At 35.2% G+C, this 14,053-nt stretch overlaps 1 protein-coding gene across 2 annotated transcripts in view; it reads left to right on the plus strand.

The window, feature by feature from the left end:
* The first annotated feature begins 51 nt into the window (after positions 1-51).
* Positions 52-14,053, plus strand: part of LOC149075426 (salivary alpha-glucosidase-like) — a 34,726-nt gene continuing 20,724 nt past the window's right edge. For both annotated transcript variants that reach the window (XR_016193990.1, XM_089242753.1), the window contains exons 1-4: positions 52-157; positions 2,080-2,186; positions 5,764-5,943; positions 10,499-10,653. Coding sequence is in view for 1 of the 2 variants with exons in the window: in XM_089242753.1 (XP_089098879.1) it covers positions 2,081-2,186; positions 5,764-5,943; positions 10,499-10,653 (441 nt within the window). In the remaining variant the exon portion in view is untranslated. The remainder of the gene's footprint in view (positions 158-2,079; positions 2,187-5,763; positions 5,944-10,498; positions 10,654-14,053) is intronic.

The raw sequence follows: 14,053 nt of genomic DNA on the forward strand, positions 1-14,053 counted from the left end.
ATGAAAATCCGATGGTCAAAGTCCTTCAAAACAAAAGTTTAAATTAAAAAAAATAATACACCAGTTTTTTAGAGGACGTTAATCTATCTGTATCTATCTACCAGTTTTTTTAGTTAAGGGCGTGTCTGGTTTGGTGCCAAGATCTTGTTGATAAGCCGTGAGTTTTGTTCAGTTATGAAAAAAAATATTTATTTGAACCTTAAATGTTCAATTAATGCAATGCGTTCAAAGGTTAAATACACCCCCCCCCCCCACCAGGGTGGGGCTGACAGGGCTTTAACCACGGCCGTATTGAGAGTATCATGGGTTCCCCGAGCGAAATGTTTTTTCCGAGGACCCCCTTGCCCCTTGCCTGAAGAAAAATGCCCGCCTACCAATTTACATGCTCATTCATTCTCCAAAATTTCAATGAAATTTATAGTTTTTATGAAACCCTCTGCACCAAAGCGGCTCAAGATTCTTGATTGATTGAAAATTCAATCTTTATTCAGCTTTGCTCTGCACTTGAAGCACCCGCGCTGGCTACGCCCAGGTGGAGTTATTCCATCCTATACACAGGGCCGTCTTAAGAACATCATGGGCCCCTGGGCCAAATGAATTTTTTGAGGCCCTACCAGGCAAATTTTCGAAAGTCTCAACCAGATCCTATTTTTGTTAGGCCCCCCCTTTTCTCTTGAGGCCCCGGGCCGTGCCCGGGTGGGCCCATGCCTTAAGACGGCACTGCCTATACATTGGATTTTAATATGGGGTTACGCCAGGCCCGTCATTTCGGGGAGGGGGTCCGTTGCCCCCCTAGGTTTTGAAAGTATGCTGAAAATGATATATATACACACATACATTAGTACATGGTCTTGGCCCTCCTGGAAAAAGTTGAAATGACGACCCTGTGTTACGCTCATTGGCCAAAAGATCACTATATTACTTCACTAAAAGTTGAGGCAGGGCTAAAGAGGCAAGGGGCTCAAAATGCTTTAGTAGACAGTAGGGTAAATGTGATAAATTTATATTATGCGTAATCACGAATTGCCTTCATAAGTTGGTAAATTTATCACTTTTACCAGTGATTATGCATAATACCCAAGAATCATTGGTAAATTTGATAATAAAAAAAATCATTTGTACAGGTGGTTATACATAATATCCAAGCGTAGCTGGTTAATCAAATTAATACTTGAAATTTATCACTTTTACTGGTGATTATGCATAATAAAGGCCGTAGCATGGGGAACTTGGGGGGGGGGGGTCTGTGGTCCCTCTTGAAATGTGAGAAAATGACCGAAAAAAGGGAAAAGGATGGCCAAATCTATTGTTCTATCACTGTCCCCCTCCCCCGAATGAAATTTCTGTCCATGGGCCCGTGCATAATAGACTTCAGTGACAAATATGGGAAGGGATGGGGGGTCTGGAGCCTTGGGCTATAAAAATCGCTAAGTTTACTCTTTTTCCTATTAAAAATTAAGGAGGAGGAGGCTGCTAAAATGATACTAGCAGCAGAGTAGGTTTTTGTTTCCAGTTGCGGCCCTGGTCAAGTGCCATGCGAGCAGAACTAAGCTTACCGTTCTTTCTCTGTCTCTGTAGGCAACACCATTTTAACGAGTTCAAGGACTCAACCATTTTTTGGGGCTCTTTTTATTTTAACGAAAGACCAAAAAATATATTGTATGCATTTTTGTATTAATGAAACTTTTCGATATTTTAGGAGTGCCTTGTTTATCTTGGACTGTTTTCTGGGATACCATGGACTCATTAATTAGAACTTCACTGACTATGGGAGTGATATTCATAGCAGAAGCCGAATTAACCATCTTGTTATATGTTGATGCAAGCGGGATTTCAAATTTTGGCTCCTCTGTTTTTTTGTATCATTCCAAAAATACTTCAGCCTTTAATATAAAATGAGTAAAAATACAGTAATATGAATTAAATCAACCTGCCTGTTATCTTTGAAAATAATCCATGGCTGCTGTGAGAAAGACTGTTATTGAGTGAACCATTAGAGTTTTATTATTTTTTATTCTGAAGTTTGTTTTGATATATATGAATGATACACATCACTTAACACATTTACATATCTTTTAGAATGATGTCTGGTGTTGATGAAGATTGGTGGAAGAATTCTGTGATTTATCATATTTATCTTCCTGCATTCAAAGATGGTAATGGTGATGGGATTGGAGATTTCAAAGGTAAACCTTTTTTTAATACTTTTGATCATTCCTGATTAATCTCAGATTTTTATATTCTAAAAATCTTAGCAATATGCAAGCATTTATGACCTAAAAAAACATGGAAATGCATGACCTTATAATTTTCTTAAAATGGTTTCATCTCTTCTTCTTCAGTTATTGCTTCCCATAGTATTAAATTGAAAAATAAACATCAAATGCATCAATTTAGCTGATTAAAAAGTTCCCAATGATTTAAATTGAAACTGCCTCACGAAATTCAAATGGAAACCATGCCAACCATATGCCATTACTAATTTAAATAAGTTTTAAAATTACACTGAGTAATTGGATGCTTTTCTCAAATGTTCAAAAGCTGCTGTCATTTTGTTTTTTAAAGGAAACTTTTAAGAAACAATTATTTTGGCAAAAGTCTTTCAAAAGTTCTGGAAAAATTACCTGATGGAGCAATATTTGAAGAAGCCTTGTCATAAAGTAGATGTCTGATTTCTTCACTGATTCTTTCTTTAGCTGAATTGCAATGTTGCTGAACATCAAATTACTTTTGTGCAAGAACTCTTAACATATTTTATAAAATAAAATGCAGTAAAATGCTCATATAACTCAAGGGACTGGAGAAAGTTATTATTATGAAGGAGTTATTGCTATAGATGGAATATATGTTTACACTATAAAAAGTGCATCAGAACCAGAGAGTAATATCAGGGGTGCAAGAGCTGCGTCAATTGCACCAAACTGCGCTGAAATGGTTCTCTTGCTACATGGTGCGCTAAGGCGCCGAATCCCTGCGCATTTGCGCCAATTCTTGTTTCTGATTCGCGGAGGTACCGCTAATGCACTGTAGTGCATCAAATACCGGGAATTTAGGAAAAAGAAACATGAAAATTTTGTTCACGGGACGCGTTCTTTCCGAGACACGGAAAAAAATACGGAGGGAGAGACTTTAATTTTTTTTCCACTTCCCACCATCTACCACAATCGCGTTATGTCTTGACCTTGGAAAGTAGTTCTACTACCTTGAAGTATAAAGTCCTATACTGTTATTGGTTAACCGGCAAAGTCCCTGAATGAATATGCCGAATTTTCCTTTTCTGAGACCTTTTTTTCTCCTGCGGGTTATATACTGAAAATTACGGTAATTTCGCGGCTGCCAACCTGCGTTCAAAGACCGCATACATCGAAAAGAGGATTGATTTACTCGTTTAAATTACCGACATTTTTCGAAGATCATTGGAAAAAAATGGGATCTGTTAAAACTCCAGCTAAAATATTCATAGTTTTGTCATCTAGTCACTATGCGGTCGTGTGATTATCGTCGGCAGTTGCCGATCGTGGCAATTGCACATTGCCAAAATCTGGATTTGGTGAACACAGGGGAGGCTCGAGGAAAACAATTTCTACCCATGCGAAATCTGTTTTTGGCGCTACTGACGGCGTTTTTTTTCGGTAAACAAAGCTTTTTTTCATTCTTTCAATTCCATTTGGCACCCCTCCCAGGGTGGTGCCCAATATGGCCGCACGGTCCGCCACTGTATTGGTGGGGGAGGGGCATGCTTTTAACAATAGTCAAAGGAAGGAGTTTGCACTAGGAGCATGTGCTCATTTTACATAACTTCTGAGATATCTTTTTTTATATTTATGTCCTACCTTTCGAAAACATGTTGTTGGAGAGAATGAAACGTTTGCACTCCCTCTTGTGCATTGCTGGGATGGTACATTACTCCTTCACGTATTGTTGGGATGTTGCTCAACTTTGTATCACCAACAAAACTATTAATTATGTGTGATGAATGGGTTGCACTACAATGCAAATAATTACAAGAAGTGAAATCAGTTCAGAGAATAGATAGATATTGGGCAGACATATTCAAACTTTACAACCTTGAAAGCAGCCCAAAGTTCAAAATTTTTCCAGTTTTGGTGAAGGCTTTTTTATCTTTAGCACATGGTAACGCAGACAGTGAAAGAGAGTTCATTGTTAACAAATAAATAAAAGTCTGTTCAAACATTGAAAAATCTGTCCATCCAATGCTTTAATGGAATAAGACATATAAAATCTTATGTTCAAGGGCATGAAATATTTGAAAAAAATTGTCATTGAGATGCTGAACTTCTGAAAGCAACTCGTGATTCGTAATAGCATGTTAATATATTACGAATCACGAGTTGTTTTCAGAAGTTCAGCATCTCAATGACAATGTTTTATTATATTTTTCTCGTTTTTTGCATTTTGCTTTTAAATTTAATAATTCCTTCAAATTTTGTGAGAAGCTAATTTTTTTTCACGGAAACCCTTATTATATTCTGCACACACTTTTTTTATATATCAGGATGAATAAGATTTTGGTGTTCAAGCAGCAGAAATTCTTGTTGCCTAGGTTTTTAGTATGCATGTTGCTTAATTTGAAAAGATTCTCATAATTTTTATTCGTCATTTCAGTAATGCATGTTTTAGTAGTGACATAAGATAATTCAGAAAAAATTTAAATGGATTTTAATTTGTGAAGGAAATTTATTTAGAATTATTTGTTTCAACCATTTTTGGCAAAACTTTTGACATTCCACAGAAAAATTACTCCTTATATTGCAGACATAGTTTGTTTTTAGTTCTGCTCCATTTTCAAAATTTCTGCTCCAAAAATGAAATTTGCTGCTCCGAAATAGATGAGGGGTGTTTGCACCCCTGTAATATCATTATATAGCATTTTCCTTTTATCACCATCGGTGATGAAATGTTTTCACCAAACTCTTGGAAGAAATTTCTTAACTTTTGACCTCTCTGAGCACTCAACTTTGTGCAGAGCCAGAACTAGACAGAAATATAAAGTAAGCCATTGGCCCAGGCGAAAAATTTTAGGGATAAAAATGAAAAAATATGCTTTATATATTAAAAAGTATATGCTTGGCACGCCTTTCATGAATCCCAGAAAGAAAAATGGCTACTGCAAAGAGCAATCTTCTTTTCTTTCTTTTTTTCAAAAAAAAAAGAAAAGAAAAACGCAGTAATCCATTATAAATACGCATCTCAGAAGGTATATACTATGTCTCGGAGAAGATAAAGTGTACCCAATTGAAATTTTCGATAAATGACCAAATAAATTGACCAATTGCTTGAAATTTCCTAAAATATGACTGATCGCTCAAAAATGCTTAAAATATAATCAATTGTTGGAAAAAACCTGAAATATGACTTTCCATAAAAAAAATATGACATAATAAAAATCAGAGCTCTACTGATTAATATTAGCTTGTTGGCATTTTGATATTCGATGTAAAATTGAAAAGATAAATACATGAAAAAATATGCGTTTGTGGTACATGCGTAATGTTTTTTAGCATTATCAATTGAACCATATCTTTGCCACAGTCTACACACATTATACCACCTATGTGTTATTTTGATGTAACAACCACCTCCTATAATGCCAGTTTTTGTTAAAACGATTGGGGGGGGGGGGTCACGTTATAATGTGCAGCATGTATAAAAATGATTTTTGTCACTTTCTCACTTTACTATCTTTAAATGTAGATTTCACTGTATTGAATGTCAAATATGGTTTGATTATTTTATGTATAGGCCTGATATCAGAATTGGATTACCTTGATTACTTGAAGGTAAAGGTTGTTATGATAAGTCCATTTTATCCATCTCCCATGAAAGACAATGGTTATGATGTCAGCAACTACACTGAAATAGATCCCATGTATGGTAATATGGAAGATTTTGATGCATTTATGAAAACAGCTAAGTCTAGAGGTATTTCAAATCTCCATTGTTTTAATAAGAATTAGATTATATGTATGTAAAAATGTGGGCATGCACACACTCTTTCTTTCTTTCTTTTTTTCCTCCCCAAAAGCTCTCTCTCCCTTTGTCCAATCAGGAACCAACAATGCTTGTTTGTACCTACCCCCCCTTCCCCCGTCAATTTATCCTGCTCTCCCAACAAAACACACTTGTCATGCTGCTGTGACAAGAAACACACGGGGATGACAAGTGTGCCTTGGAAGAGTGGGAACAACGGGTAGTGGGGATGGGGGTAGGAACATACATTGTTGGATCCTGATTGGACGAAGGAAGAGATAAGTTCTGGGGAGGAAAAAATAGTGTGTGCTCACACAGAACTACTAACAAAATTTTATATTTATAGCTTCAGCGATTTCTCAGTAGAATCGTTTACATGTGCAATATTGCAATAACATTGGGAGTTCTAGCACCTGCTTGACGACTTTTTTCCTTCGTAAGGAAAGAAATGAAGAGCAGTCATTGGTGAAAATTCTTGGTGAGGGTTTTAAACCTGTTTTCCTATTTTCCATGTAAACAGGGCTTAAATAATCTTTGACCCTTTGGGGTCAAATTTCAAAAACACCTTTTTAGTTAGTTTTTACGTCATGAAATGAAACTGACCAAATTGCATAATTATAGCTTTGGTGGTTTCGACTTGGTGTGATTTCTCTATGTTACCTTTGAACCCTTTTATGACCCCTTAGAGATCAAATTTAAAAAAAAACCCTTCATACTTAGTCCTTACATGATGAAATGAAAGTATTGACTAAATTCCATATTTATAGTTTCAGCTCAGCATGATTTCTCTACATAACTTTTGAACACCCTTAGGGGTCTTTTTTGAAAACACTTTCTTAGCGGGTTTTTACTTCATAAAATGAAACTACTCACTAAATTTCATATTCATAACTTCAGTGGTTTCGGCTCAGTGATAATGAATCAGTCTGGACATGTCATTACATCTGTATTTCATAATGTAAATATATTATAAAATATTTTTATAAATGAAATGCCTATCTCTAATGTATCTTGAAGCTTAATAATACATAGTACAGTGATCACTCGCTTATGCATCAGTGCAAAGGATCAAGAAAAAAAGATTCATAAATGAGAAAGGTGTATAAGTGAATAGCATTATTGACCTATAACTTTGACTGGAAATGCCGAAAGTCATCTTATAATTGAGAAAAACATATAAGTAAGAGATTGTTGTACTTACTTCCAGTAGAGGTCTCGGGAACTAAATGGGAAGACCATGCCCCCCCCGCCCCACACATCCTAGAGCAGGGCTCCTAGGCTGAGATTACTTGCGAGCCCATCAAACTTTTCACGAGCCGTTCTATAGTTAATTTATTGTGTGAAAAAGCCAAAAAATTTTGAGAATTGTTGCGAGCCTCAGGGGCAGAGCCCTGCCAGCCCCACCCTTTTAAGGGCTATGGGAAAGATTGTTAAGTGCATTATTGGCCCAATAGTTCATAAAATAATCTGTATATACAGGCATACAGTCAAATTCGGTTGATATGAGCATTAAAAATGCAAGCATTTGCCTCTATTAATCGTAAGGGCTTCACAAAAAAAAATTGTGCTACCCAAATTTTTTAGGAGTAAATTACCTTTTTTTTTCAAGAAGAGAAGTCCAAAATAAATTTTCAGATTTTTTGACTGTTCTGAGACTTGATGACCTCCCATTACATAGTAGCAGACACGCCGACATTGACTTTTAAGATTTGGTAGTGTTGTCAGACCCAAATTTCTCACAAGAAAAGTTTTGGGCGTTAATTCTAATTTCATCATTTCCATGGCAACCTGGAATTTGTGAAGGCCTGGCAACAATTACATATCCATGACAGAATAAAAAAATGAGAGTAACTATTATAGAAATTGGAAATGCATAATAATAAATGCATAATCTACAAATGTTGAATCAAATTATAATGCAGTTTAGCTTGTATTGTGTCCTATTTATACAAGATATACAGGAAACTGAAATAGGTTAGGCTCATGCATATGTACATACAACACATTTCAGCATCCATCAATTAATTATAAATTTCTTAGATTTAAATATTAAATTTCTTCCCAAACTTTTTGAAGCGAGAACCCCCCCCCTTTCTGACACAAATTTTATTTGCAAGAGAGAGAGACCCCCTCCTACATAGTGTGACCATTCTTCCCATTTTCCGGGGCATTCTTGATTTTTTTTGGTAAAGTGCTTAAATTTCCATAACCAACTATGAATGAAATCAAGTTGTTTTTGGCAGAAGCATTTTATTATGAGATTTTAAACTACCCACATGCTTTTTATCTTTGAATCTAAAGACCGGTGTCATTAACAGAGCTTCAAGTTAGGACAAACTGCATATTTTGTGCATCGTAATGGTGCAGTATAACTGTGTAACCAAGCTCAGGGTCACCATCAACAAGTGTAGGGCTCAGAGCAAAAATATTTTTGGTTCCTTTTGTGGGGAAAATAATTTCAGCTGATTTTTTATATTATTTTTTACATTATGTTATATTATTTGCTTTATTATACAAAATAATTTTTTAACTACAGCAGTTATTTTCTATTATATCAAGTACCCGGTATACTCCCCACAATACTTTCAACTTCTGCCTTCCATCCCAATATTTTCAACAACTTCACTTAATCAAAAGAGCTTCATAAATATTCTTCACTAGCATTATTAATTGTTCATAATCTAAAATGTAGACATTTCTCCTATACATTCACATATTATTCATCGTTCTGTGTTTCTAATTGTTTAAAAATTAAAAAAAAAACATATTTTAAATCCTGATTCTTTCTGAATCCTCAGCATAAATATTTACTTAATTTATTGATTATTACATGTAGAATTTGATAAAATCACATTACATGATACGTGTATGGTAAGTAGCTGTTCAGCTGAGTTAAGGCATTTTTTAACTTTGGCATATTTTTATTCTCACATTGCAAAAAATAAAATAAAAATTCTTGTTCGGATGTTTTCATTTTGAAGAATTTCTTGCGACCCCCCTCCCCAGTTCACTAATGTGACCACCCAGGGGATCACAACGCACACTTTGAGAACCACTACCTTAGAGAAATGATTGCAAGGTGCATGTATCATTAAATAGTAATAGTTAGGGGGGGGGGGGAATTTGTTCACTGACCAATTTTTGAAAACCACTAGTGCTTATAATACCTGTTTATTTTCTATGTATCAACAACAGAAACATTTTTTTTTTGGTTTTTTTTCAAAAAATCACTGGTTTTTTATTATTCTTTTGTCATGTTAAATTTTTACAAAGAAAATTCATTTGCACAAAATCTCAAATAAATGAAAGAAATTTCTAATGGGGGTCATTCAAATATTACATCAGCATCAGTGGGGGGGGGGGAAAGATCAGGTTTGTTAGATTTTGATGACCAGGTGGGTGTTGACTGATGCACATGTCATCAAACAATATTCTTAAGAAATATTCTTAATGATATCTTACTCTGTGTGCCAAAAATGAGAAAAACCTCTCCCTAGTTTGTTTGTCACCTGAACTACCATTCTTCCTATTGATAAGTCTTCTATGAAACCACTTTAGTGATCTATAAATGTTCCATGGATCCTTCAAATAATCTGGAAATGTGTCTGAGATGCTCAAGTGTTCTAGAAATGTGTTGCAGGCCACTTAAATGCTCTAGAAATGTGTACGAGCAGCTTAAGTGTCTGGAACTGTGCCGTGCATCACTCAAGTGATCTGTAAATATGCGTGATCTGTAAACATGGATCACTTAAGTAATGTGCCATGGGTAACTTGAGTGATGTAGAACTGCGCTGCAGGCCACTTAACTTCCCTAAAACTGTGCTACATGTCACTCAAGTGATTTGTAAATGTGCCATGGGTCACTTAACCGATTTGTAAATGTGCCATGGGTCACTTAACCGATCTGTAAATGTGCCGCTTAGTTCATTTTCACATTTTTACAAAATTATGTTTAAGGTGGCGAGCCACATCAGATAACACAGAGGGTCAGGGGTTTAGCATATATGGCTTAGAAGATGGATCACAATGAATTTCTTAAAGAGAAATTTTGAGTTCTTAGCCTTCAAATAGCATTGAAATTAACAGAAATTAAAGTATAATAGCATATAAAGGTATTTTCCTCTGATTTTTTAAAATATTTTTTGCATAAAATAAATATTTTTTTGATTATATGGGAGAGGGGGTACATAAAGGGCTTGTGCCTCCCCCCCCCTTCCCCATCGTATGTCTCTGATCCAAATATGAGCTTAGGGGGTCAGAGGTTTGTTGACTTTTGCTGACGTGGAGGTCAAAAATGGAAAAAAAATCTGCTGACGTAGTACTTGGACAGCCCCATATGATTAAAAAGTGAATTAAAGTAAGATAGGAATAAAACGAGACATTATTTTTATAAATATATAAACTATGATTATATTGTGTAAAAATGTTGACAGATTTTTCTTTCACATTTGTTTTTTATATTTAGAATAGCCTAGAATTCTGGATCGTACATTATTTTTCATTTAAGGTATTAGCATAATAATAGACTTGGTATTCAATCACACAAGTGATCAGCATGAATGGTTCAAGAAGAGTGTGAAAAAAGTGAAACCTTATGATGACTATTATGTTTGGGTTGATCCTATCATCAAAAATGGTGAACGATTGCCTCCCAGCAATTGGGTAAGGGAAAAAATATCATTGCAATATGCACCAGTTTTATTGATATTAAGTAAATAAATGCACAGAAAGATTATTTTTTTTATGGTGGTGTAAAATTCCAAAACATTTCGTACAACATTTTCCTATCTCAAGAACATTTCTTATTCTTGAATAATCATATCTAAAAAGTATACAGTGGTTACACCGTTTCTAGTTTTTAGGTGATATGATTATACATCATATCAACCTTTACATATCATAAAAAAAATCAGACCACTTTGAATGGTTAATCCTCTCCGATGCTTCCCCCCCCTTTTATGGCAAAAAAATAATTATATATATTTTTTAAAACTCTGTTCCATAACAACCTCTCAGATGTGGTCACCTCTCTTTAATGAATGGTTTTGTTTTGTTCTACCTGTGTCTGCAAAAGAGGGGTTTTACTGTATATTGCTTTCAATAAAGATTTAACTTCTATTCTGTGAATCTATTTGTAAATTCAAATCAAGTCAGGGCTGAACGTCTAGAAAATTTCTATGATCTTTATCTTAGAGCATGGATTTCAGTGACAGTTTTTTTTTTTTTTTGGTGCTTTGCCGAACCCTTAGGGTTCCACATGATCAAAATACTGAATCCTTAAAGATGCCAAAATCCAGAGCACTTTCAACGAAGAGAATTTTCTTGTTATTTATACTCACAAAGCTGTTCTTTATTTTTAATTTTAACGACACTGTGCCATTGGAAAGAAATCAGACCACTTTGAATGACTAAACTATTCAGGAAACAGTAACATTACATTTTTCACATAAGATTTTTGAATCAGAAGCTCCAAAATATTTCTCGTTTCATCAACAAGTTATAAGTTGTAAAAATTATGTGTTTTTGGAAATTTTTTATTCACTAGGAGTGAGGATTCTTAAATTGAAGAATTTATGTATACTACTTTATGGAACACCCAGATCCACCTTAACACGAGAGCCACCCGGGCTCAGCTTTGGGACCTCATTTGCATAGGGGCTTCCACAATTAAATCTGGCACAATGATCTGTGACAATAAATATGTAAATTAAGTGGTGCTGCCTAAGCCCCCTTTAATTTTGTCTTGCGCCCCCCCCCCCATACTCTCATCTGAACGAAATTTTATAACTATGGTCGATCTATGGAACCCTAGGCCAAACCAGATCCATTTTTTTTATCACCACCCAATAGGCGAATTATATGTGATACTCCTCTGTATTGTGATACAAAACGATTCAATGGACCTATGCAATAAATTAGGGCTGGTCCGATTAATCGATCAATTGTTAATTACTGTTAAAAATTATAGTTGGATTAATCAGCTCAATCAGTTTGATTAACATTTTTATTAAAAGATTGTGAATTGACTTGATTTAAAAAAAAAAAAACCAATTAGATGTCATATAAATCATGTTCTATATAGAAAATTCTGGATAAGTGACCATATTTAAAAATATTTGAATCAATATTTTGGTCAAATTAGATTCAACGAAAACTGATGATTTCAGTTTCAAATTGAGTTTGATGGGAGTTTTAGAAGATGACCAAAATTCATTGTCTCCACTGTAAACATTAGTTTCTTGTATTCATGGAAGCATTAGTTCATCTCCTCACAAGTACCATTCGAAAGGAGTTTCTAGGGAAATAAACAACAGTATAATGGGAAATAGTTTCGAAATCAGTGAATAACAACTTAAAATGACTGATTTAAAAAAAAAAAAAACGACATGGTCCAAGGGGAGAAATTACAGGTTTTGGCAATTATATATATATCATATTCAACATATCAAATTGTTTGAAGCAGACAGCCTCAATTTCTTAACCTATTCCTATATTTGTTTACATCTACCGAATAGGTGAGTGAAATGAATGGAATATACAGTATTTTTATAGCATCTCTGTTAATATTGTATGGTCACACTGTTAATATTGTATGGTCATATTGTATGGTGATTAAAATTCAATTAATTGGTCAAAATTTTTTGATTAACCAGTTAAAAATGTTAATCGATTCCCAGCCCTACAATGAATCCATCCTCTCGACCCTATGGGTCCTCACCCTGTATCCATGCTTAACCTGGGCTAGAGTTCAGTAGCTTCCTTCATGTGGGGTTCAATGCATGTGTGTGGCAGTCTCAAAATCATGAGTGATGTCTCGGGGCCCCATACTTAGCTGGGTAAAGCTTGCATATTTGCATACTTATAAATTAGAATCATAGCACCAGATCTCATCATGTAGGCCCTACAGACACGAAGCCTGAGCTATGAACATCACATGGGTCTCCCTAATACCATGGACAGCTCTGCTAGATTCTGAAAGTAGTCACATTTTTGTCCACCATATTTCAGTTGGAAGCTTTATTTCTTCACAGTTCTCTGTGGGCTCCCTACACTACTTATTGTGGCTCCTTTTAGAACATCTCAGGACTTCAAGAAGGCCATATGGCCCCAAGTTGAGAAACACTGACCTAGAGGATGTGAAAGCATGTGAACTGACCAATAAAGTGACTTAGACACAGAGGCATATTTGTGATCAGCCTAGGGCTGCTAATTTTAAAGGAATGAGTAGTCAAAAAAACTGATTATAATGAGTGAAGGGCGACAAAACCATAAAAAATCTGCCTCTCTTCATCAGAAAGCCCTAAAATTATGTGGCCCTTGTCGATTGCTCGAATTTCCACTTGGAAAAGTGAGTCATTTGCCAAAGTGGCACCCACTGTTTATCATAGTACCTGATCCCATTCATCCATGGAGTGCTCTCATGCGCCCGAGAAGTTTTCCTTGCTGTTCCTAGTGGGCCCATGCTTAAAGACAGTCCTAGAGTAATTTAATAAAGAATCGAGCAATCTCTTCTTCAATTCAGAAACAAACAAAAGGGGAGAAACAACACTCAATGCCTAATAATTAATAAATAATCTCCATTGAAAAGCACTTCCTAAAAATGTATACATCTCACAAAGTTAGGTAATTCTGTTTTTGGTTGGGAAAGAAATTGCTCATTGTTGGTGTAGTGGTGACATCTGCTGTAAACCTATGTAAGGAACTTAGCCAGAGAGATGTGTGCACATGCATCCTCATATCCAAGTTTATGAATTTCTGTTAACTCAACGCTTTCTCTTGTATATTGAGTATCTAAAATACGCTGTATAAAAGAAACCAATATGGTATAGTATTAATAAATATTTTATGAGCAAAAATTAGAGACAGGATTTTTTTAATTTTGCTGCCTGCGGGCAGTATATGCAAATTTGTTGTCGTCTTCTTGCCTTTTCAGTCAATTTGCATGAAATAATATTAGCTAAATTGTTGAATTTGTTTCAGAATTTTATCAGTTGTTTGTGCATTGTTTAGTAACATAAGTAAAACCGACAAAGAGGAGCCTGACCGAAAAGGATTCAGAAAC

This window comes from Pholcus phalangioides, unplaced genomic scaffold, assembly GCF_987345545.1.
Source record: "Pholcus phalangioides strain wild (caught in Gottingen) unplaced genomic scaffold, Ppha-v1.0 ptg000015l_1, whole genome shotgun sequence".
NCBI classification, from domain to species: domain Eukaryota; kingdom Metazoa; phylum Arthropoda; class Arachnida; order Araneae; family Pholcidae; genus Pholcus; species Pholcus phalangioides.